Below are 24,500 nucleotides of genomic sequence, written 5' to 3'. Positions count from 1 at the left end.
ATTAACCAAACAAAATATGCAAATAATGTAGCTTTAAGAGTATTTTGTAAGTATGTTAACCAAAGCAAAATTAAATGAATAATTACCTAGATTTCAAAAATAATTATCTGTAGTTGAAAAAAAATTAATTTAAGGAATAAAGATTGTGTCACTCAATGAGAAATAAAAGAGAAGAATTTTAACTTCCAACAAAATTCAAATAAGAAACAATATTTATCTCTCTTGTGTTAGGTTTCTTTATTTGTAAAAATTTCTCATACATGATAAGATTTATAACTGGTATATAATCTCTCTCTCATACTTTTTTTTGCTACCGTTGACACTAACTCAAACATGTGTTTATAAAGTGAAGATAAAAAAATGCGAGAATAGAAATGAAGATATAAAATGCGAGAAAAATAAATTTTTCTATAACAATGGTCAATATTTAAAATAAATTTTTTTTCTAAAAAAATAAGAAAAAAAAAACCATTTAAAATTTGAAAAACTTTTGAACAAATTAGTATGCTGAAAAAAAAATTATGTTAAGTTCACAAATAAAAATGGCTCATTCAGTGAGTCACATTTCATTTCCATAGTTGGATTTTAAAGGGCAACAGATCTGCTCACATGGTATTTTTTACTACAAGTTTAACAGTTAATAATTGTTTTACAAATTATCGAACATTAGTTTTAAATTTTGTCATACTCCCTGAATATTTCCCTAAATTCCAACATAATTTTAAGGTTTCAGGCATACTTTTTGCAAATCAAAACAAAATGCAATTTAAAGAAAAAAAATGGGAAAAAAGCACCTTCCAACTTACAATAACTTTCCAAAAAATTGAAATTTTGAAAAATTCTCACATTAACTTAAATTCATATCAATTATGGTCATTTTAGCATGTCCAATTTCAACTTTGTAATTGCATTTTTGAAGTTTGTAGAGCAGCCCGCCTGGTGTTTTTTATTACAATTTTAACTGATAATGATTCTTGAGCTAAATAATGAATGCAAATTTATCTTTTATTTCATTATATTCCTCATATATTCATAAACCATTGTAATTTTAAGTTTTAAACTCATATAGTTTTTGTACAACAAAACAAAACATTAAGTTGAACACCCAAAACAGCAGTGGAGACACTTATAATTTATTTTATAAAATTAGTAAAATATTAATATTTTTAATATAGAGAAAAAATTCTAACACAAGGTGAAAATAGTAATGGCTATAAACACATCTTTGGGATAGTAGCCTGGATACAGATTGATAGGTACGTTTTTGAGTGCTTTCTCTAAACTTGAAAATAAAACTCAAATTTTAGAAAAAAAAACACCATAAAAATCTTTTTAGCTTAAACAAAGATTAACAATACTTACAATATTTACTTATTTTCATTGTAGTTCAAACAATTTAAAAGAACATGCTTTTTAATTGAAGTTTTATTCTCTTAAATGGTAACCCATATTAAACTTATTCAGTTCCAAAAGTGTCTGTTTCACAGACATATTACAGAATATTAAAATGTATTGCAAACATAAAGAAGAACTGAATCCCAGTATAAAATTCCATAGTTTTATTTCCAAAACAATTTATTATAAATTATTAATTTTCTGTATAGTCTGAAGCAAAATATATTAAGGTTATTTAATAACACTCAAATTTAAAATTGAATCAAAACTAAATCTGATGATCATGGGTGCCAACCTAAAAAAATTTCAAGACTGAACTTACTTTTTGACTAACATGGTCTAGTGTTGCTAAGTTTTTTTTAAGTTAGTTTTGTCTAAAAATATAATTTTCTTCATTTTTTAATTATTTTTTTTACATTAAACGAAACAAAAATAAAAGCTACCTTTGTTTTTTTTCACATTTGCTAAATAATAAATCATAGTTTTATTCTGAAGCCATTCATACCTCTACTTATTTTTCACTTCAAAATAATCAGTTTTTAGTCCTTGCACCATAATTTTTAAAAAAATAATAATCTCAATTTGAGCATTATATTTGGTTTCTCTAAGCATTTCTAAACATCAGAGGGAAAAATACAAGCAGATTCAGATTAAACACTAAAAAATGTTAAAGCTCTATTATTCCAATATTTTCATTAAAAAGTAATAATTTTCTAAACCATTGTTAACCAAAAATATTTTTATTTTTTTAAGAATATATTTTAGTTTTTTAAAAATGTATTTTTTTTTTAACAATTCAAAACACTAATTGGAAAGAGATTAATTGTAGCATGGAATTCAGCCTACTAGTTTTTCTCAAGACTGATTTCAGTCCTCAGAACTGAAGAGTGGCACCCATGATGATAATTGATTCTTCGTTTACCCAACAGTCCTCATTAAAATTATCTTCTGTTAACCTAATATTATTTTAGGAGACTTACATGAAAAAGATAAAGATCTATAAAAAAATTTTAAAAATCGAATTTTATACAAATATGATTCTAAAAAATTTATAAATATTTTAAAAATTTATAAATTAAAATTTTATAAATTATATTCTCGCCAAGTTGTGACCGCCAAGCTGGGTGATGTTGAAACCCAACTGTGATTCTAATTTGTTTAGATTTTAGTGTTATTTTTAAATGTTCAACGGTATATGTAATTTCAGAGGTCCGTTAGTTCTACGTTGGATACCGGCTGGCAAGGTTACTTTTGCTTCTGGTCAATAAGATTGAAGGTATGTGGGCAGTCATAAAAAGGGGCTTTAAAAAAAATGTCACCGCCAGTCTGGTACCCCAGACGCCATTTTCAATTCGTAGTTCAGCGAATTTATGTGGCGATGGAGGTACACAGATTCTATTCATGATAAATTTAGACAGTATCCAACTGCTATTAGAAAATTCTGAGCACCTAAATCTGAGGATATTCAAGCTTAATGAAGAAGTGAGTTGTTTTTTTCCTTTTCTTTCTGCGCTTACTTCATTAATTTTTGCTTCGATTCAAAATGCATTTTATTGGGTTCATTGCAATTTTATAAAGTTTTGGCTGATGTTTTGTTGAAATTTTTTATTGTTTTATTGAAATATCATTATGTTTTGGCCGCCATTCCTGTTACCACGGTGTTCCGCGCAAACAGGAATGGCGCCAGACATAAGCCGCCAATTTCGCCAAGGGGCACCTTCAAGTATATTTTTACCGACTAACATTTTAATACAGCAAAAATTATGTGAATTTTATTACATTTTACAAAACACAATAAAAATTAAAATAGAATGAAGTTTTTAACTGGTAAGAGCTATAAGTTTGATAGATAACAAATTATATTTAAATACATTATTAATAATTTGATAATAAAAGGTAAAATAATAATATTTACACAAGTCAACAGCAAACCTGAGTGAATTCTGGCTGTCGATCTGACTTTGTTCCTTCATTTCTGTAGCAGCGAGCTATTTGAAAATATCCATCAAGTCCAGCACTCATCAAAATTTGTTTATGCTGAAAAATATAAGCTGATTGAATAAATAAACCAGTACTTTAAAGAAATAAATATGTAGTATCATTTATGCAACAAATGTATCAATTTATTATATTTTAAACTAAAACTAGTTAGATCAACTACTAGTTAAAAAATCATAGTAATGAACTAGCTATAAGTCAAAATATTCTTAAATTTTACTTATATAATTAATAGATATATATCTTTAATAATTTAACAGCAGTAATTTCAGACGACATGCCGCACGTACGAAAAACATAATCAAAAAATTAAAATATGAATGGACATCAAAACATAAATCATATTTCCAATTCAATTTTTAATCATTAAACTCTATATTCATTAAAGAATAAAATGCCACTAAAATCATTTGTCCGGTTCATTAGGTTAAAATGAGAGATTGATGTTTATTCTTAACTAAATATTTCTTAAATATCAAATAGAATAAAATTATGATCTCTTAAAGGGAACGTTATTACAATGAAACAAGATAAGTATAATTTCTAATGAAGATTTATATACTTGATTTCTTAAAAAGTGAAGCATTCCTGCAACAGCCCATTGGAAGAAAGGTGGGGGGGGGGGGTAATAGAGGTTAATGCTCCACAATTTTATGAGCAATAGAGGGGATATGGTAATGTGATCAACATTGCAGGCCGCCTTTATTTCCCAGATAAGCCAGTACCCACCAATCTAAGTTGGGTGGGCTTCAAGGCACCACTGGGGATCGGAACCCAGTCCTTCACTTTGATAATTCAATACCTTAACCACCATGCCAGTGAAGCTTAGTTAGAAATGCATTAAATTGACACCATCAGATCCAAGCCGAATTTACTACCATTTAGCGGTACCTTCACAAATTCAACTTTAGGAAAAATCGTAGTTTCACAAAAAACTTTTCCTTAAAATTCTACTTTTGTGTCCCTTAAGAAACGATAAATCCATATTTTTACCATATTTTGCGTTGATTTTTTAATATAATTTTTAAATTTTTCACAAATTATGTCTACATTTTCACAAAATAGGTACCTTTCAGAAAGACCTAGACCATGATTTCTAAAATAAGCTTTTTTTAAATTTTTGACAACATAATAACAAACATTTCAGTTGGTATCGTTGCTTTTAATATTTCATGTCAGGAAGGATTAGAAATATGTAATAATGACAAGTAAAAGGGTAAAAACGTATAATAATGAATAGAAAGTATAATAATATAATAATGATAAAAAGAAGAATAGAGTTAAAAAAAATTCTTTCCAAGATTTCTTTGTCAATACACATTTATTTATTTATTCAGTAATGAAAACAGACCGTAAAAAATGATGGCATTTAAATCACAAAAACATCTTATCAGAACATTTACAGGAAATAAGCTATAAAAATATAGCTATTACAAGGTTTTTATAAATCACTTCAACATATTTAGAGAATAATTCATTAGTTCTTTTTATAGATCAGGACTACAGGTTAAGAATCCTTTGGATAAGCTTTCTTGTTTAAAAAGAAATATTTTTAAATTAAAGGCAGTTCATTAAAATTAAGTTAACCTTACAGAAATAAAAGTTGAAGAGCACAATTTGATTTGACACATAATTATACAATTATATATATAATAATCCTAAATGATTACTTGCTGAGGACTTTGCGGCAAGGAATAGAACTCTCCAGGAAATTTTGTTGGAACTACAAACTCTTTTGCACCCTAGAAAAATAATTTAAAAAATCTTTTAATGCACAGGTTAAAGTTACTACCTTAGCTAATGTATTCTACTCAAACAATAACACTCATACCCACACTAACATTAATATTAGAGTGGAATGGTATGTTAGCTAATTTGATTGCGTTAATGCAATATTTCTCATTTTTAATTTGATAAAAAAAACAGGCTTTTATAATTAGAAATAATGTTATTTACTGAAACAAACAATGTTAACACTCATTAAAAAAAAAATTTGAAATATTAAATCATCCCAATATATTTCTATATGAACTGTCCATAAATTTTTTTTTCTTCTCACATACTAAATTCTTGTTATTTTAAATTCTGTGCTTTATCTGGTAGACAATAAAAGCTAATGATTAAACAGTTTAAAATGATAATAAGTTTTTGTTGCAACTTTAGGTGTTTTATATATAATAACTAAAGTTTTCACAAAACTTTAAAAAAAAATTCAGAAAATTTCAAATTGAATCTTCAAAAATTAAAACATGAAGCAAGGAAAAGGCTTCCAATCGATTGAAGAAAGCCTCTACAAACTAACTCTAGAGATTGGTTTGCAGTTAGCTTTTTTTTTTCATAAGGGAAAAAAAATGCTTTTATATATATTTCATTATTATTTGAAAAAATTTCTATTGCAATATTAAAAAATTGTATTTGCTTTCTCTTTTTATCAATTATGAACATTCTCAAAATTTGCAGATAACTTTCTTCATAATCATAATAATTATTGGAAAAAAATATGCTTTAAAAATTATTCAGTACAAAAGAAGCAATTTATTTATCATATTTCATTTAATAGTACATTTTTGCAGAATTCGACAATAAAAATTAATCATTTTGGAAATTTATACATTGAATAAAAACTTAATTTCCAAAACCTTATTTAATAGCAAAAAACATTTGTACCGTACAGTTGAAGTTATAAAGTTCAAGATAATTAAATTTATGTAAAAAAAAAGAAGAAAAAAAACAAGAAACTACATATTTTACAAAATGAAAAAGAATCTACTATTTACTCACTAAATTTGAATAGTTTTAATTTATTGCACAAAAAATAACTTCAGAGTTATTTGACAGATTTGCTTCAGAATTTAAAAATTGATATACAAAATATTGTATTTAAACTAGAGCAAAAAATTCCAGGCCTTCATAATTTTAAAGTTTTTCAACTGTTGCACAGGTAAATTTTTAAATGTATTTTTTCAGTTCAATAAATGAATTTTTTAACTCTGTTCTAAAACTGGAAACAATTATTTTCAAGAGTATGAATTCAACTTTAAGTTCCTATTCCATTGAAATCATCCAGACCAAAATTTAAAATTGCACTATAAAGATTAAACTCTTCGCAAAAATGTCCAAATAAATCCTCCTAAATCTTTCTTAAATCCATAGAAATAAATCATCGATATTAAAAAATAACTTTCATAAATTACTTTATCATCTCTAATTTATATCGAATTACCTATTTTTCTTTCAAATAAATAAATAAACACGCGATGAAATAAACAGCAAATATATGTTTTTGTTTAATAATTTATTACTTGATTTAAAATTAAGAAACCGTCGTAAGAAATTCAGAAAAAAAAATTTTAAGTTTGGGAAAACTTGTTCCAGACATGAAAATGCTAATGAAATTCAGGTTGCAGCTTTTACCTTTTGAGCAAAAGTAAAAGTTGAGAATTAGTAAATCAATCAAAAATTAAATAAATAAAATAAAAATGAGTAGGAAAAGTAATAATTAGAATTACAAAGAGTAGATCAGTTGATTAATTTTTATTTTATATTTTAATAAATTTTGAGATTTTTAAATTATGAAAAAAATTAAGAAAAAATTTTACTACAAAATCAATTAGGTCCGTTATGGACCCATCTGAATGAATATAATTGTAATTTAAGTGACAATAGAATTGTCAGATAATAGACATTTTTCAAAATACAAACTATAAAAATCATATTTTTGAAGATTACTTTCATTTGCACTTACTATTTCCCAGAAATAATAATGAAAATTACAAAAGTAATAGAACATAATTTGAGTAAAATTAATGAATGTCGAAACAGTAGTTTTTAAGAAATTTCACATTTTTAAAATAAAAGTGATAAAGCATTCTTAAATATACTCACACCTGGGGTCCGCTTAAAAAGAGTAGGAGTCTCAACTTCCACAAATTCTATTAAAAATATAGAAATATTTAAAAAAAAAGAATAGAAATTTTAATGTCATATAATAAAGTAAGTAACAGAAATACTCTGATCATGTAGGAATTGTCGTATTTTCATGATGACTTGAGAGCGTATTTTCAAATTGTCTTGCATACGAGGATTGCGCAAATACAAACAACGATATTTATATTTCATACTATCAGTCATCTAAAAATATAGCATAATTAAACATATAAAACATAATAAACACACGTTTTCTAAAAACATAAAAAAGATAATTATGAAACTAAATTAAAATTTAAAAGTTATAATGTCTAAAGGCAGAGGTCTATATAGATTTGTAAAAATTTTGGTTTTTGTGAAAAATCTAATTATAGTTTTGAGAATCTAAGACTAATTTCAAAATGGTTTCTTTCAGCCACTGTTCTGTTTAAGCAACTGTGCATAAACAAGGTCGAGTTTTTGTGATTTTCTGAAAATTGTACCAAAATAAAATTTTTTAAATACATAAACAGAGTAATAAATATTATTAAATGAATAATTAAAATTTCTTTTTACATTAGCCTGCATAACATAATTTACATAGCTTGGTTATATCATCACAGCACATGATCTAATCATTGTGGCAATCTTAATGCTACTAAAATAAAATTTTGAGTTCATAAAGAAGTATTTTTTCATTTAAGAAAAGCAAATAATAACTAGTCTCAGTATAAAAAAAAAATTAACTTCCACAACAAAATTTTTTAAAAATAAATTCAGGAGTGTTGGTATTGCGAGGTTATTTCAAAGCTATACATTAAGAGCTATACATTCCCAATATGGATAAGATGATTAAGAGTAGTACTAAAATTTTTGTTAACAATTTTAATTAACTATAAGAAAAAAACTTATTAAAAAAAAATGAGTCCTATCTTAAAATCACATCAAGGTTACATGGATGATCATTTAAGAGGTTACATGGATTTTGAAAAGGAAAAAAAAACATATTTTATCTAAATTTAATATAAAGGAGAATTATTTTATTCAAATTTTATACACATACTTTAAATGTATAACAATATTTTTATAAATATTTCCACTTTTAAATTCTGAAAATTTATTGAAATTTTAAAAAAATATTAAAAGTTAAAATATAATCAAAATATTAACTAGATATGGTGTTCTGCATTTTTCTTTTCTTTTTTGTGCCTATTGAAAATATTTATAACACCCCTTCATTCCTACACAAAGATAGAAATAAGGAGTCTCTGTTTCAATTTGCCTTTGAGTTTTACTGGTATGATAAAAAAAGAATTGATCCCTTGATGCAAAGAGAGATTAAATTTTGCAACTTATTTTTGTTTCAAACAAGAGGAAAAAAATGCTTGCTAGCGATTAAAAATTTAAATCTAGGTTTGATTTCTTGAACACCAGTGTAATCAAAAATTACAATATTACCTTTTGAACGCAACTTAAAAATATTAATAATTCACCTCTTTTCAGAACAAAGTTTTTACCTTAAATTCACAAAGTCTAAAGTTGCTGAAAAGTGAGATAGTTAATTTGTTAATGTGCCTGTACTTGTTGATGTAAGGCAAAAAATAAAAAAATATATAGCATTACTAATCAAAAATTCTAAAAATTTAAAGTAAAAATAAGTTAAAATGATAAACCTTTTCCTGATCTTTTGAAGTAAAAGGAGTACTAGGTGAGGCTTCATTTAAAACTTTAATTTCAGAGGCTACTACTTCAATTTCCCCAGTTGGCATTTTCTGTTTCGGAAGAAATTTAAAAATAAATAACTTATAATATTAAATATAAAATAATTTTATTACCTCAGTTTGTAAAAATATAAAATTTCTAATTGTCTTAATTATTGTCTAATTAATAATTGTCTAATTGTCTTGCACACAGAATTTTCTAGAGATGAAGATATTGCAGTATATAAGAAAAGATTTCTGGTTATTATATAATTCCCTAATTTCTAATTGATTTATTGAAAGAAAACTAGTTAATATTTGAAGGTTTACATTACATAATAAGAATTAATACTGAAGTGTAAACTTAAAAGAAGAAAAAATACTTTTTATATTAAAAATGTAGTAGTTTTAAGAATTGAAAGATAAATTTTTAAATGTTATGATACAAAAATTACTTCAGGCTTTGCTAAAAATTCATAATTGTACAGGAATTAACTAGTGTAGTAGCATTTAATAAAAAAATCCTTGATTTGGATTTATATTCTTTGACTAATATCTGGGAAACAGGATTTCTAATAGTAATTAAACATAACATAAAAGCTTGCGCATTAAGTCATTTTAAAACTTTGAATAAGTTATGAATGTAATAATAAAAGTGGTTCACATCACCCAGCACAAAAAGATATATTTAGTTTTAACTTTAAACAAAATTCTAAATTTTTTTTAAAAAAACCCAGCGACTTTCACTAAAATTAACTGTCATTTTCCTCTCTGATTTTCTTGATCTATATTATCTAGCACATGGGTGACATACACATACACACTTAATTTTGCTTATTAATTTTTTTTTTAACAAATGACTTAGAAAAAGGTGGTTTTAAGCATTAGATTTTCAAAGTTTAAAGGTATCTCAAGTTACATTTTCTAAAGTTGATGACAATAAAATCATTACACCGTTAGTTTTCACCTTCTTCCAGTAAGCTCGTCTACTATGATATAATCTCTATATCTCTCCTGTTTATCAGTGCTTTAAAAAAATGGATCTGTTGGAGATGGCCTTCAATTTAAAACCTACGAAATATAACTTAAAAAACTAAAAAGCCTGTTAGAGAAAAGTAAAAAGCCTGCAACAGACCTATTTTTCAAACACATTTCATCTTATTCAATAAAGAATTTATATACCAATAATTGTGATATTCAGTAGGAAAAAGCAAAAATGCAAATAACTTTGTAAAAATATAAAAAATAATAAGGTTGAAAAAGAAGAAAAATAGAAAGAAAAAAGGGGAAAAACACCAACGAAAAAAAATTTTGATTCGAATTTTTTAGAGTAGACTATGAAAACAAACATTATACATTTTTAAGTAAAATATAATACAGTAGAAAACCGATTATCCGGAACGTTCGGGACCATCGCTATTCCGGATAACTGATTTTTCCGGTTTTCTGACTCGCTGCAAAAAGCCGTTTTTTTTATTGTTAAACCCAACTAAAAAAATAAAAAATTGGGAAATAATCTTAAAAATAAGAAAAAACGATGAAGTAATACACTAATGATTATTTCCAAAATGATGGTAAGGTAAACATCTTTAAAAAATGAAAGAAAAATCGTAAAATCTTACGAGGAAAAAAATTTTTTTTTTAAAAATGGCGAGAAAATTTATCGAATTTTGTTCCGGTTTTTTGATTTCCGGATAACGGGTTCTGTACTGTACGATTTGTTTTTAAATTTTTAAAAAAATCCTCACTTTATTGATGTTATTCAAAGGTCTTTTGAGAACAGTCCCCTTCACTTCAATAAATGATTCTAAAGGCAATGAATTTAAATATTTCTTAGTTAGATTTTCCTAAAAAAATATGAATAACATTATTAAAACAAGGAAAATCAAGGACTAATACCATAAAACAAATCCATATTCCATACATACCAGTGTATAAGTCAACTTTTTAAACCCCACCCCCAAAGTTTCTAGAAAAGTAGGCAGTTGACTTATACATCAGTAATAAAATTGAACATTTATTAATTGTGAAATACCAATGAGATAGATATGAATAAATCTGTGTCAATTTATCTTTATAAATTACCACTTTCAAAAACTATTTTTAATGTGTTATAAACAATTTTGTATTTTCGCTGATTAAATTTTCTTTACATACAAATGTTTTTTTTAGAAACAATACTTTAAATTGGGTTATTAAGAATAAGAAAAGTTTAGATAATTTGTTCAAAAGTTTTTAAAAAAATAAAACACATTATACCATAAGCTACAAATTTACAGATTCCAGAACATATTATTGAATTTATTAATATTAGCAGTGTTGTCATATGGATCTCACTCTGTAAAGATTCTACTTCATCAGAGTCGCATAAAAAATAGTCTTCACCCCCTCTGAGGAATTTGAAATTCTACATTTTTAAAAATATTTTACAATCAGATTTGAATCTACAATTTGCCATGTGTCTAGCATCTTTTGCCACATGATGTCTTAGGAATAATAATTAAGTTACCGACAACAGTCGACTCATACATTTGACAAACCAGCAGTTTGCAATCTCATGATCAAAAATTGGGGATCGAATCATACTTCAACATACATGGGGGTCAACTTGTACACCAAGATATCAAAAATCCGTAATGAAAAATCATAATTTATTCAAATTTGTAATATCCTAACAACCAGTATACAATAAAAAAAGAAAAGGTTCATAAAATATACTTCAAATTTTAATTTTAAGTTCTTCTTTCAAGGGAGACAAATCTTTAGATTGGGCTCAACCAGTCGGCCTAAAATGAGGTTACTATATTTAGTCACGAACAATCTGGTACGCAATCAAGACATTCAATCTTCCATTGTTTTGTCTTAATTCTGTCCAATGATTTCAAATGGGGACTTTCTTCAACAAACTGTTAACTAAAGAAGTTTAGGGGCAAGAAAGAATCAGTTATGGAATATCTTTTTTGTTTCAATATGATTCTGAAAATTGAATTTTTAACATTGTAATGTTTTTCTTTTTTTTTTTGGAGTACATGCTTATTAAAAAATATTAGAAACACTTTAGCAAGTATCCTATGTTTGAATTGTGCACATAAAATGGAATTTATAATATTTTGACAACAAATGCGAAAATTTTTTGTTGAGTACAAAACCCTCTTAAATTGTAAATCAAGTTTCTTAACTTGAGAGCTGCCTCACTACTTAAATGAATTTCAATGAACGGAAGAATCTCAGAACATTTTCTTTGCTTAATTTTTGAGAACTCACAAGGCAGTTGTAGAAGATTATAAGTCAAGATGCAAATGTAGGAATTAAATTGTAATTTTTATTGTGAAATATTCAATTGCAATATATATATATATAACATAATTATAATGAAATATATTTTTTACAAAATAATATTTAAGTATTGTCTAGCTAGACCAACAATTCCTAAAAGGTGCTTCATGGAACCCTAAGGTTCTGAGGAAGGGTTACAAGGATTTTGAGAGTTAAAATATTTTTTTCATTCATCAAACAAAACAATCCATTATTTAAATGAATATTTTAGTAATTTTTATGAAATTATTCAAGCGGAATGTCAGTGAAAGAAACAGTGATTTTTTTAAAACATATTTTTTTCTAACAACAATGTATTGAATAAATTACTTAAATGATTAGCATTTATAAATGATTTTTCATCAAACTTATCAATTTAAAGAGAATAATAAAATTCACTAAAAAAAGTTTGCTCTCAACATTTCTACACATTTATGACAGTTCTTTCAATGTTCATAATCTTCATTTCAATAAAAACAGCTTTTTAATTAAATTCATTTTCAGCTTATGCATACACTAAGAACAAATTCAGAACTTGACTACATACCGCTTCAGACCTGTGAATTCAATTGTCTAACAAGAAATTTAATTCTAAGACTATTATTGATAAAATGATGAAAAAATTAACATTAATGTTTTCAAACTGATTAGTAATGTTTCGTTGGATAGGTTTACAATTTCTAATGAACTTTATTTAATTTGGGGTTTTGCCAAAAGAATGTTAATTATTTAGGGTTTTGTAACCCAAAAAAAATGGCACCTGCTGGTCTAAACATCAAATCATCAATTACCAAAAATCTTAGAAAAATGAGAGAAAAAAAAAGGAATTAATAATGAAATGATTCAGAGTCTGAAATAAACAAGAATGAGGAATTTCTTTCTGTGATTCATTCTTCAACAAATCAGGTTACTTGATAACAGCAATAATGATACGACGATTTACTGTTGCTGCAACAGTTACTAAAACTGAATCAGTCAATAATTCGGTAAATACTAAATTTTTATGCCAACACAAAAGTGCTTGTAAATTTTCAATTACTCAATTTTAAGACAAGAAAAAACTGAGTTTTAAATTTTATGGTAACATTTATGAAAAAATTAATATTATACTAAAAAAAATATTTTTAATACTTTTAAGAATATTACACACCAACATAGAAATATCTATATTAATTTAATACTTTAATTATATTTTTGATTTTATTATTTACATTATGTCTTTTTATTTTCGTTAGTCACAAATAATTTCTAATATACAAAAATAGGATGAAATAAATAAATAAGTTAAATAATATCAGTGCAAGAAATTTAAAAAAAAGTATACTAACTTTTTCTTGACATATTACTTGAGTATCTCCGTATTTATCTCGTAAAATGACAAATTTGTCACACCTATGAAAGGTTTTTCTTCCGCATATTGTAACTTCTTGACCTACATGATTTGAATTCAGCTCTCCACAAGTATGTGATCTAGTGGTCCATTTATTTACAACTAGAAACGAAAAAATAAGTATATAAATAAATATGTATTTAAATTTTAATATTTACAATATATATTCTTCATTATACAGGCTTGTGGCCATGAAAAGTGATTAAAAAAAAATCAGAAAACACAGATAATACTGAAATTTTTTATTTAAAATATACACATTTCAAAGTATTCAATTTTCTTTCTAAATCTTTTTTTTACATATCTATAATTTCTTTGCATTCAAAATACATAAAATACAAAATAAAAACTTTCAGTTACCTTTAAGGCACTAAGTAATTTTTCAGCCATATTATTCTGAAATTCCATTTAAACTGTGGCAAAAAATATTTTTAGAAGTGAATTTATTTATGCTACAAAAGCATTACGAAAAATAGAAAGATTTCAGTAAGAAAATATATAAGCAAAAAGGCAAATAAGATAAATTTCAGTTCTTTTTAATATCCTTTCAGCTACATTTTTTCTTCCCCAGCTATTATTTCGTTTTCTATGAATGAATATTTAGTTTTTAATAAGGTAATTAAGTTTTGACATATAATCTTCATAAGAAGCTACATAAATTTCCTATCAAATTCAAATTTTTATTTGAATTTTAAAATGTTTCCACAAAAAATAAATTTATTAGCTAGTTACTAAAACATCCATAATGGATTATGTTCTGGGAATTTTCAAAGGTGTTCACAAGGGGATCAAAGAATTCACTTAGACTCCTTTGAAATCAAATTAAAAAAATTATAGTTTACTTCAACTATTTCTAACTTTTTTATTTTAAATAATAATGCTTAAAAGGTGACATATTGAATTTAATCTGATTCATAAAATTGACGAAAAATTACATGCTTCAATTTAACTCTGAAATAAAATAATACAGTCACGTTGTCATTTCTACATTATCCCGATTCTTAAGTTATTTTCGACTGGTTTGTGAAAATTGCCAGTACTGATAATGTTAAAATATCTCAGATTTTATGTTATCCTTTATAAGGAAATCCTGATTTATGCATTCTTCTAACACAGGGATGGGCAAACTTTTTTGGTCGAGGGGCCAAAAATCAAGAAAAAAAATTTTGGTGGGCCAAGTAAAAACTTTAAAATTTAAGAAAAAAAGGTGATATACAAGTTTTAATTTAAATATTTAGTGAGATGAAGGAAATTGCGATTTCATTTTTAAAAGTTCCTTACATTAAGGTTGGAAGAGAGATGTGCTTATTTTAAGGAACAAGGCTAAATGTTTTGCTGTTAGTCTACTTCTGAAATGATTTTTTCTAAGGTTGATAGTTGAACACTCTTGCTCACATATATAAGATTAAGCAAACATGCACTGAGTTTCTGAGCATGAAATATTAAATTTTGGAAAGTAGCTTTTGGTAACGATTTGTAAAACTTTGGAATATTTAGAAACGACTGCTTCAGATGATTGTTAGATTGTCCGCTCTTTGGAGCGTAAAATGCGCAGTCTGCCAAATGTGAAGTGCAATTTACCTATATTAGATTCCATAAGTCAGCTCCTCGAGAGAGACAAGCGCTATTTGGAGCCAATCTACGGCTATTCTATAAAGAACTTCTGCTTTCAACATTTTACCAATTGAAGCTATCTGAGCTAACTATTTCCATCAATTTATGTTTTGTAGAACAAAAATAGAGAAAGCAAAAACTTCATCAGTAATTTGTTGAAAAAGGAAAAACAGAAATAATTTTAAACATAGTCGACAAGAAAATGGATGTATATTGTTTATATTTGCCACTGATCGCAAATAAAAATTCCCTCCGCGGGCCGGATAAAATCTTCCAGAGGGCCACAGTTGGCCCGCGGGCCGTAGTTTGCCCATCCCTGTTCCAACAGATGAAAATATTTTTTTTCCTGTAAAGCTCGCACAAACTTTTTCTGTGTTTTCTTCTTCACTTCTGTTCTAAGAAAAGAGAGATTTGTTTATTAGCTTTTTGTAGCTTTTCTAGCATTCTATTTTGCCTGAGAGAAGGGAAAGAAAGTATAGGAGATTAAATTGTAAAATTTGGGATTCTGAAAGCTCTGACTTTGATTTCCATAGCATTTCAGTGTTGACTCAAATGCTTTATAAATGGATTAAATAAAGCTTCTCAGTAATTGCTCCTCAGTTACCAACAGGAACATTGGCTTTTTGGAATAAAATTGAACGAGTGAAGATCTTCTGAAGTTGATGACGGATATAGCAAATGCAACACTCACACATCACATTACTTTCAATTCTTTCAATATCTGATTCAATGCCTACTCATGATGATAGTGATAAAAACGAAGATGAGCAAAAAAGTATATCCAAAAACCAAAGCCCAAGAACTCAGAAACATTTGCTAATGTAAACCATAAAGCAAACAATAGTAAGTATTGAAAGCGATATTGATGAAATTATAGCTAAAAACAAAAAAACATGTTAAGATTACACATTTTTCTAGTAGTTCATCTTCTATGTGTTAGTTTTTTAAGAATATACTTACCCTTATTTTTAGGAATATACTAATCCTTAAGAATATGCTTTTACCCACATTTTACATTATCAAACTTCGTGGGTTTCTTAATGCTAGTTCAAAGGAAAATGTAACATCAGGGTTCCACTGCATTTTTTTTTAAATTTTTTTTTTTGATTCAGAAGAAATTCGAATTAATTACTTTTCTTTTTTGACAGTTAGTTGATATAGCACAGTGATTACCAAGTGGCCACACCAAGCGGCCCGCGGGCCACATCTGGCTCTCCAAGCCTTTTTTTGTGTCCTGTGAACTAAAATATATTAGTTGTTATTTTTTGCAGACAATTTTTGTAAAAAATCTATATACTAATCTAAGTATTTTTCTTTATTAAAAAAACCTAATTTCTTCGTTTTTGTGAAATTTAACATACCAACGGTGCAAAAAATTAATTTCTCAGGTAAAAATCTACTTCTTATTTTAATTTGTAATTCAATACTTTTGTTTTGTACAAGTTGATAAAAATCTGACAGTAATATTTAATGTTCCTTTAAACATAAAAAGAGTCCTAGATAAAATTTTGATAAAGTTGCGGCCCGTCATTCGACTGGTGTTTTTAATTGCGGCCCTGGGTCTCATGTAAGTTGAGAACCCCTGATATAGCATAAGAAATTAAAAATTCGGAAGCAATTTTTTTTCCTTGACTAAAAATTTCCCAAGAGCTGCCTGATTTTCCCCTGATCCTTCTTCGACTGATCAGTCATATTCTGCATTCCAGGTGAATAGTAGAATACACATCCTTGGAACTACTTTTAACATTAGTAAGTAAATAATTAGGGTATAAATGCATCTAGTTTCTAGAATCTGAGTGGCACAAATCTTATTTATTTTTTTTCATTTAAGTCGACTTAACAAAATCAAAAATATTTCATAATTTGCTAGCAATAAACTTTCCAGAAATAAATTTTTGCTGTAAAGAAATACATTAATATTTAAAGGCGAAAGAAAAAATTCTCAAAAATAAATTGGCTCCTTTATTATTTTAAACCATTTTTTTTAGAGTTTTTTTTTTCTTTTTTTAATTTTGGACAGAGGTAAAAATTGAATCCTCCGATAAAATTTGTTTCCTAAAAGTATTTAAGTAATAACTACATTTTAGAGCAGCTTGTAAATACTGTATCCAAAAAAAAAGTTTCAGTAAACTATTTCTTTAATAAAGTAAAATAAAGCAGTTGTAAGTAAAGACAAAAATGAACATAAACTTTTCCACCCATTGTTTGTTATAAATAAGTAGAGATTGATAACACTACACTGTTGTATAGATATATTCTGTTGTATAGATTGATAAGACTAAATCTATGCACTGATGTATCCAATACAATTACCAAAAAATTTTATGAAGATCCAACAATACTCAAATGATCAACTCACAAATACAAAACCTATTATTCAAGTGCTTAGGTTTGAAATAAGCCAAAAAATTTTATAAACAAGCAAATCAGAAATAAAATTATTAACATCAAATTTTTTCTGTTCTTTTATAAATGGTTATTGTAATGGAAAAATAATTATTAAGCAAAAGGAAACAAATATAACGTTTTATAAGCCAATTTTTAATATATTTGAAATAAATAAACACAAGTTTAAAATTTTTAATTTTCTGATAATAATAAAACACTTTTGTTAGTTAAATAATCAAATCTTACTTGAACATAACCGTCTAGGTATCAGTACCTGAGACTTGTGGCAAATACAAAAGCGAAGAAAATATTTAAGCATAATGATTATAAACTAATTTAAAGCGTACAGTTTAAAGTTTCATTCAATTAAAATTGCACGAAAAATGTTTTAAAAAACAGAGTAACATTTATTTAATGTACTTGGAGCAATAAATGATTTTAATCTTTTAATACATTTAAAAACATTAATAAGGAAGAAACATTTTTATTGAAGCAAAACTTAGTTTAGATGAACCTCGAAACACTTTATATCAAGAAAGATATTGCAATGTGTTGTTTATTGAGTATTGCACTGAGTATTGTAAAGTGCTACGAGCTCTCTGCTTTCGCTTATAGCTCTGTATTTTACGATGTGTTTACTAAATTTTACGGTTCTATAATCACGGTTGCAGTTTAATTAAAGAAAAGTAACTGCTTATAAGTAATTTATGGCATCTACTCGGGATATTTTATAGAAGAAATAGGTAGACAAAAGCGTTTAAAATAGAGAAAAAGAGAAAAGTAGCGCCTGTAGAGAAAAAGAGTAAATAAATAGAAACTAATGACAGATTTCTAAGGAATCTAAAGAAAAGTTTCTATTAAAGTTTTTTTTAGATATTGTTAAGTCATTTCTTAAATAACTTTTGGGGAATTTTTTCCGAAGAAAGGATGTTTCAAAGGAAAGCAAACCTTCCTACAAGACCTTCAATCCCTTCGAAAGAGGAAATTTTAGAAGATTTATCTTCCGCAAATCTAGATGATGTTCTGTTCAAAATCGAAACAGAAACTAACTTTACTGATGATAATGAGGGTATAATAGTTTGCTAAACTCTCTTAAAATTGGTGATTCATTTCTTCAAATCAGCAACTTTTGCTATTTTTTTTTTTTACATCATAGTGATTCAAAAAATTTGAACTAGTTCTTTCTCAAATTAGTGGCAAAATCGGGTATACTTTCGCATCGAGATCTGTCACGCCAAATGGATTTTAAACTTGCAGAAGTATAAAAAAAAATGCACAGGTTTGCTTTGGTATGGCTAGGAGCTCTACGTTTTGAGTTGATCCCCAATTGTAATTTTTTTAAACCTTTTCGCAGACCACAGTCTGGACTTGGCAATTAATATAGCAACTAATGACACAATTCTGCAACTACTGTAACTGTGCCCTCCTAATTCCAAAAGTGCTGTCCTTGTCCTTATCAAATTTGTCCCCCAATCATTATGTGGATACCTTTATTGCCTAGTACCTGTTTGTTACTTTGTGTGTTTTTTATTTGATTTATTGCATTGTCTTTTTATTTTCATTAAAAATGTAAACAGAACAGATAAAACTTCAGATTAGTAAAAGAAGTTATCTATCTATCTATATATATATATATAGTGTGGATGGTGTTTTCAGTAGAAATGTAAACTATAACAATCTCGTGCTGTATGCCTGCTCTAGTTCCGGCTAGAAAGTTTGCAGCTGCTTACTACATGTTATTCTGCGAGACGATATTTTCAAGCGGATAATTTTGTTTTAACTGAAAGAAGTAAATTAGATAATTTCTGAGCTCAAATCTGCAGTATTTCATACGACATTAATCTTATTATGTAATTCTGGTGAGTTTGAAGTGAAAATTTGTTTTAGTTGTTTAGAGATATTATATTATTAAAAAAGCTGACATGGTTGCTAGATTTTGAATAACTCGCTTTTTTGGCAGTCTTGATTTGGCCTCTTTCCATTTGTTTATTACTGTTTGTTCGTGTTGCAAGCTGTGCACCATCCCACGTTAGTGTTAGCATATATTTCGAGGAGCAAGATTAAGTTTTGTAATAAGTATTCAAATACCACGTTTGCAAGAATCTTAAAAGTCAATGATCACGTTGTGAGCCAAAAAACACCGGAAACAGCTACCCGGAAGTATAAATGGCATACAGCGAGCAGCGTTCCCTAGCGCCGAAAACACCATCCATATAAACATTGTGAAATAAGTTTTTTGAGAAATAGTCTCTGTAGTGCCTAGCATTTTATTTTTTGCAGTAATGAAAATTGTCTCACCTCTTAATTTTTTGGTTTTTTGAAAACTTCATCATTTCTATTTTTTACGTCATATAAATTCTGACGATTGTAAAGTTAGTGTTATGTAACAGCTGTAGATTATATCCTAAATAAACTGTTATATTCCTAAATAAAATTTGAATTAAAAATATTGTTTTGCCTAGATGATATATATATATTTTTTTTTGGTATGGTTATGGAGAGCGTGTGTTTGCAATGGCTTTTAGACTTACTGTCACTATAAACATTGGTTCCTGTAACTCATACTATGAAATGATTTTTGTAATTTGTTAAAAAACGTCAATATTTGAATTATAATGGATTTAATAAGCTTTACTTAAATTTGTCATTTCATACTATTATTGGCCATCTTATTATTATTTAAAAATTTCTATATTGTTATATAAGTAAAGCCATTTTTGATAAACTACTTATATACATATACTGGTATCCTATATACAAGCTTATATTGGTAGCTAGTGTAAACGAGAACCTGGCATTATTACTAGGTGTCTATAACCAATAAGTACCCATTTTTAAGTTTTGTAGATTTCACAAATTTTATAGTAGGACATATATATATATATATATATATATTTTGTAAAGCCATTTGTACACACTTATATCAAAATGCGAGATGTTTAAAATTTAAAAAAAAAAGTAAAGCTTTACTTGCGAGAAGTTATCTTAGAACAGATTTGAAATTTCTCGTAATGAGGCAACTTGGTATTTATGGATAGATATTGTTAGGAGAAATCATTTGATTGACCCAATTTTTATTTTGATATGTATCTTATTCAAGAATTTGTAAGGAAAGATTGATACAAACATTTTTGAAGCTGTATAATAAATTTTTTATGCTATATCTATCTTTTTTTTTAGGATTGAATGGTACTAAAGAATCAGATGATAACCATCAAAAAGGATCTAACCCAATTGAAAGTCCTGATCAAGCCTATGAAAAGGTATGTATATTTTGATGTTATCATTTATTAAATAAATCTGTTTTTCAAATAAATCTATTTTTTAAAAATAATTATTATTTTAAAATATATTTATATTTTATTTATAATCAATAACAATTTTTTTTGTATGAATTCCAAAACATTGTTTTTTTTAATTTTTAATAAGAACAATTTTACTATAATGTTATTTTATGTTTGTTGACTTTATGTTTGTTGTTTATTCCAGGCTATATATATACTGAATGAAAATGTTAAGAAAGATTCAAAGAAGCTATTATTAGCACACAAACACACTCAAAAGCTGCCGGCGTAAATTCGAGCAGATATATTATCAGATTTAAAAGAATTTATAACCATAATTCCAACTACATAATACATACTTTAAGTTGGAAGTGGATAATTTTAAAGCCAAACTTGTTCACAATAACTTTCCAACTAATTTTGTCAATCGTCTTTAAGCCCAATTTAAAAATTAAGTTTAAATTTACCATACACTGTCCACAAATGCCTAAACTGTAGCCCTCACTTATATTCATTTATGACACACCACTTCAATCCATTAGTCTGGAAGGATGGCTGTTGATGTGGTGGTATATGTGAACGGGGACTTGAATTTAGTTTAGTTATGCGCTGCTTACGGATTTAAATAAAAAATTTGGTTTTGTATTGTCATTATCTTTGACTTCTCCTGTTTTTATTGCTTTTGTAGGGTCCAGACGATAGCAACATGGCTTACAGCTTTTGCTGTTCGCCACATTGCTGTAATGAAACCCTATACTTGTTTCATTCAGAATCATGTATTTTTGTTGTTTGATGCTGAGGAGTTTTACAGCACTTTTTATTATATTTTTGCTATATACATATTATACACACACATATTAGATAAAAATCTAGAGGAAACTAGAATAAAAATATAAGGATTTTTAAAGGAGAAAACCTATTATTCTTAGTTATTTTACTTATTATATTTAAAACTTATTAAACTTATTATTTTTTTCTTAATTTTTTCCGTTAATATCTCTTTTCTTTTATCCTTTTTGTATTATATATATATATATATATATATAAATTAGCTTGACTGGCACACATTATTTCATTATGTTAGACACAGAAACTATTTTACTAACTCAATTTACTATTCTACTCTATTTTACTAGAGTTTTTATTTTAATAACTCAAATTTAGGTGTTTAACACCAGATTTAGATTGAAAACTATTAAGCAATTTTTCTTTTTGTAATTTTTTAGAATAAGTGGAAAAGATTAACATGGAATTTACCATTTAATTTAAGTGTTTTATAAATAGCACTTTTGCTTTTTCTTATGCTCTCAGAACTGAATTTAAGATTTTAAAATTTCGGATAGAGTAACAGTTTAAATTTTGATAAGGCATATTTGATAGATAAAGAACATCTTATAAATTTTTGCCTTGTTTTTATTATGCAAATAGGATTAATTTTATTTGAAGAACTGAATGATGTATTTTTGCCACTTACTGTATTTTTTTATAGCATTCGTCTCATATGTGAGATTTCACTTGCCCATAAATATAATGTTACATAATAGACCACATAGTTATGTATACAAAGTTGACATATTGCAATTAACATATTAAATTACAAGCAGTAAATTCTGAATCAATTTATTTTGTTCAAAAAATGGGGTATGTCAGATTTTGTCTGCGGTTCTTATTAGTTATAAATTGGGATGCACCTAATTCTAAATAATTTTTGGCTGCCACATGCTTTATCCAAAAGCATGAAAATATTGACCTGTTATGGTCTGGAATTTTTTAAGATTTTAAAATTTCGGATAGAGTAACAGTTTAAATTTTGATGAGGCATATTTGATAGATAAAGAACATCTTATAAATTTTTGCCTTATTTTTATTATGCAAATAGGATTAATTTTATTTGAAGAACTGAATGATGTATTTTTGCCACTTACTGTATTTTTTTATAGCATTAGTCTCATATGTGAGATTTTACTTACTCATAAATATAATGTTACATAATGGACCACATAGTTATGTATACAAAGTTGATATATTGCAATTAACATATTAAATTACAAGCAGTAAATTCTGAATCAATTTATTTTGTTCAAAAAATGAGGGTATGTCAGATTTTGTCTGCGGTTCTTATTAGTTATAAATTAGGATGCACCAATTTCAAAATAATTTTTGGCTGCTACATGCTTTATCCAAAAGCATGAAAATATTGTCCTGTTATGATCTGGAAATGCATGGTGCATACTGAAGTCTGGCATTGTTGTACGTAAATTAAGGTTTCAGACCCACTGATTTAGACATGATTTTAATGATAAACATCACACAATGCATAAAACTGTGATGAACATCAAAAGGTAACTTATAAACTAAACATGATGCTGTGTGAAAGACAACAAAAATCAGCAATTAGAAGCAACAAACATTAGCATTAGTTTTGAAACTATATTTAAACTATGACATAATTAATAATACATACCATGAAAAAATATGTTATAATTACATCTGATTTAAAATATATAGGCAAATCTCAAGCCATGACGTAAAAATATATTGTTGATCAATGCAGCTTTACAATAGATATTTCAACATTTAAATAGCTCCTGTGCTTGTTCCCAAATGAAATTTATTATATTTTTCTTATTTTTCCCCTTTGTATGAAGTTTCAAAAACTTTTGCAATCATAAAATGTTAACATGAACTAATCAATCATAAACTGTTGCAATCATAAATGTTATTTCAGATTTCTTCTTTTGAAAAGATGAATAATTATGTAATAGTTGTAATTTATATTTCAGATTTCTTCATTTGTTGATAAGATGAATAATTTGGAAGAACGTCTCCTAACATTAAAAAAAGAAAAAGAAAGTCTTTCTAAATTAGAAGAAAGTCTTATAGCAGATATGAGTAAAATTCAGAAAGAATTGCTGAAAAAGCAATCTCCATCTACATGAAGAATCTGTATGATTAATATCAAAGATACTTGTGTAAATATTTATTAATCAATTTATTTGCCTTTTGGCTAAATGACGTTATATTATTTTATCATTTGAATAAATTATCTGCAATTGCATAACTGCTAATTAGTTTTATTTTTCATAGTGTTTCTTTAGTTTTTGATGCGTTCTCTTGTTGATTAAATTTTACTCAATTTATATTCCTGGACATTTAAAATGTGCTAATTACATCAAATTTACATTCCTGCCAAAATATCTAAATTTTTATTTCAGTTAAAAGAAATTATACTCTTATATGATTGAATTATTATCTTAAAACAATTGAAAAATTTTAAGAAAATGATTAAATGAAAGAATTCAATGATTTGTGAAAAGTAATTTACAACTTTTAATATTGATTTTTAAATGATTCACCATTGAAAAGAAGAATGAAAAATAAAGCTAAGTGACATTCTAATTTTTTTTTTACTGTTTCAAACTATGACTGACATTCTTACAAAAATATTTTTAAAGACATGTTAGACACAGATTAGCATTAATTATTTTACTAAGAAAGGTTGTGATGGAG

At 26.5% G+C, this 24,500-nt stretch overlaps 2 protein-coding genes across 4 annotated transcripts in view; one reads left to right on the top strand and one right to left on the bottom strand.

The window, feature by feature from the left end:
- Nucleotides 1-18,325, bottom strand: part of AspRS-m (aspartyl-tRNA synthetase, mitochondrial) — a 49,127-nt gene extending 30,802 nt beyond the window's left edge. For 2 of the 3 annotated variants that reach the window (XM_087150262.1, XM_087150263.1), the window contains exons 1-8: nt 17,953-18,325; nt 13,643-13,806; nt 10,748-10,846; nt 8,973-9,071; nt 7,404-7,524; nt 7,279-7,325; nt 5,064-5,135; nt 3,328-3,432 (exon numbers count right to left, since the gene is read on the bottom strand). In XM_087150262.1, the coding sequence (XP_087006388.1) occupies nt 3,328-3,432; nt 5,064-5,135; nt 7,279-7,325; nt 7,404-7,524; nt 8,973-9,071; nt 10,748-10,846; nt 13,643-13,806; nt 17,953-18,025 (780 nt within the window). In that variant the 5' untranslated portion in view covers nt 18,026-18,325. The remainder of the gene's footprint in view (nt 1-3,327; nt 3,433-5,063; nt 5,136-7,278; nt 7,326-7,403; nt 7,525-8,972; nt 9,072-10,747; nt 10,847-13,642; nt 13,807-17,952) is intronic. The other variant, XM_087150264.1, reaches the window with a different exon arrangement.
- A 129-nt stretch (nt 18,326-18,454) lies between these two features.
- Nucleotides 18,455-24,051, top strand: LOC110282899 (uncharacterized). Its single transcript, XM_021147183.4, has 3 exons — nt 18,455-18,775; nt 20,887-20,969; nt 23,774-24,051. Exons 1-3 carry the CDS (start codon nt 18,634-18,636, stop codon nt 23,927-23,929), a joined length of 381 nt encoding a protein of 126 aa, XP_021002842.3. The 5' UTR covers nt 18,455-18,633; the 3' UTR covers nt 23,930-24,051.
- The last annotated feature ends 449 nt before the right edge of the window (nt 24,052-24,500 follow it).

The sequence above is a fragment of the Parasteatoda tepidariorum genome, chromosome 8 (assembly GCF_982258835.1).
Source record: "Parasteatoda tepidariorum strain Cologne lab strain chromosome 8, Ptep-v5.0, whole genome shotgun sequence".
Taxonomy (NCBI): domain Eukaryota; kingdom Metazoa; phylum Arthropoda; class Arachnida; order Araneae; family Theridiidae; genus Parasteatoda; species Parasteatoda tepidariorum.
The sequence above is the reverse complement of the archived record's forward strand: the minus strand, read 5'-3'. Positions and strand labels throughout refer to the sequence as shown.

Excerpts from the sequence above, each read along its gene's own strand:
- LOC110282899 (XM_021147183.4), top strand. The coding sequence starts at position 18,634 with ATGTTTCAAAGGAAAGCAAACCTTCCTACAAGACCTTCAATCCCTTCG. Across the intron at positions 18,776-20,886 it reads CTTTACTGATGATAATGAGG|GATTGAATGGTACTAAAGAA; the intron begins GTATAATAGTTT and ends CTTTTTTTTTAG. Across the intron at positions 20,970-23,773 it reads CTGATCAAGCCTATGAAAAG|ATTTCTTCATTTGTTGATAA; the intron begins GTATGTATATTT and ends TTTATATTTCAG.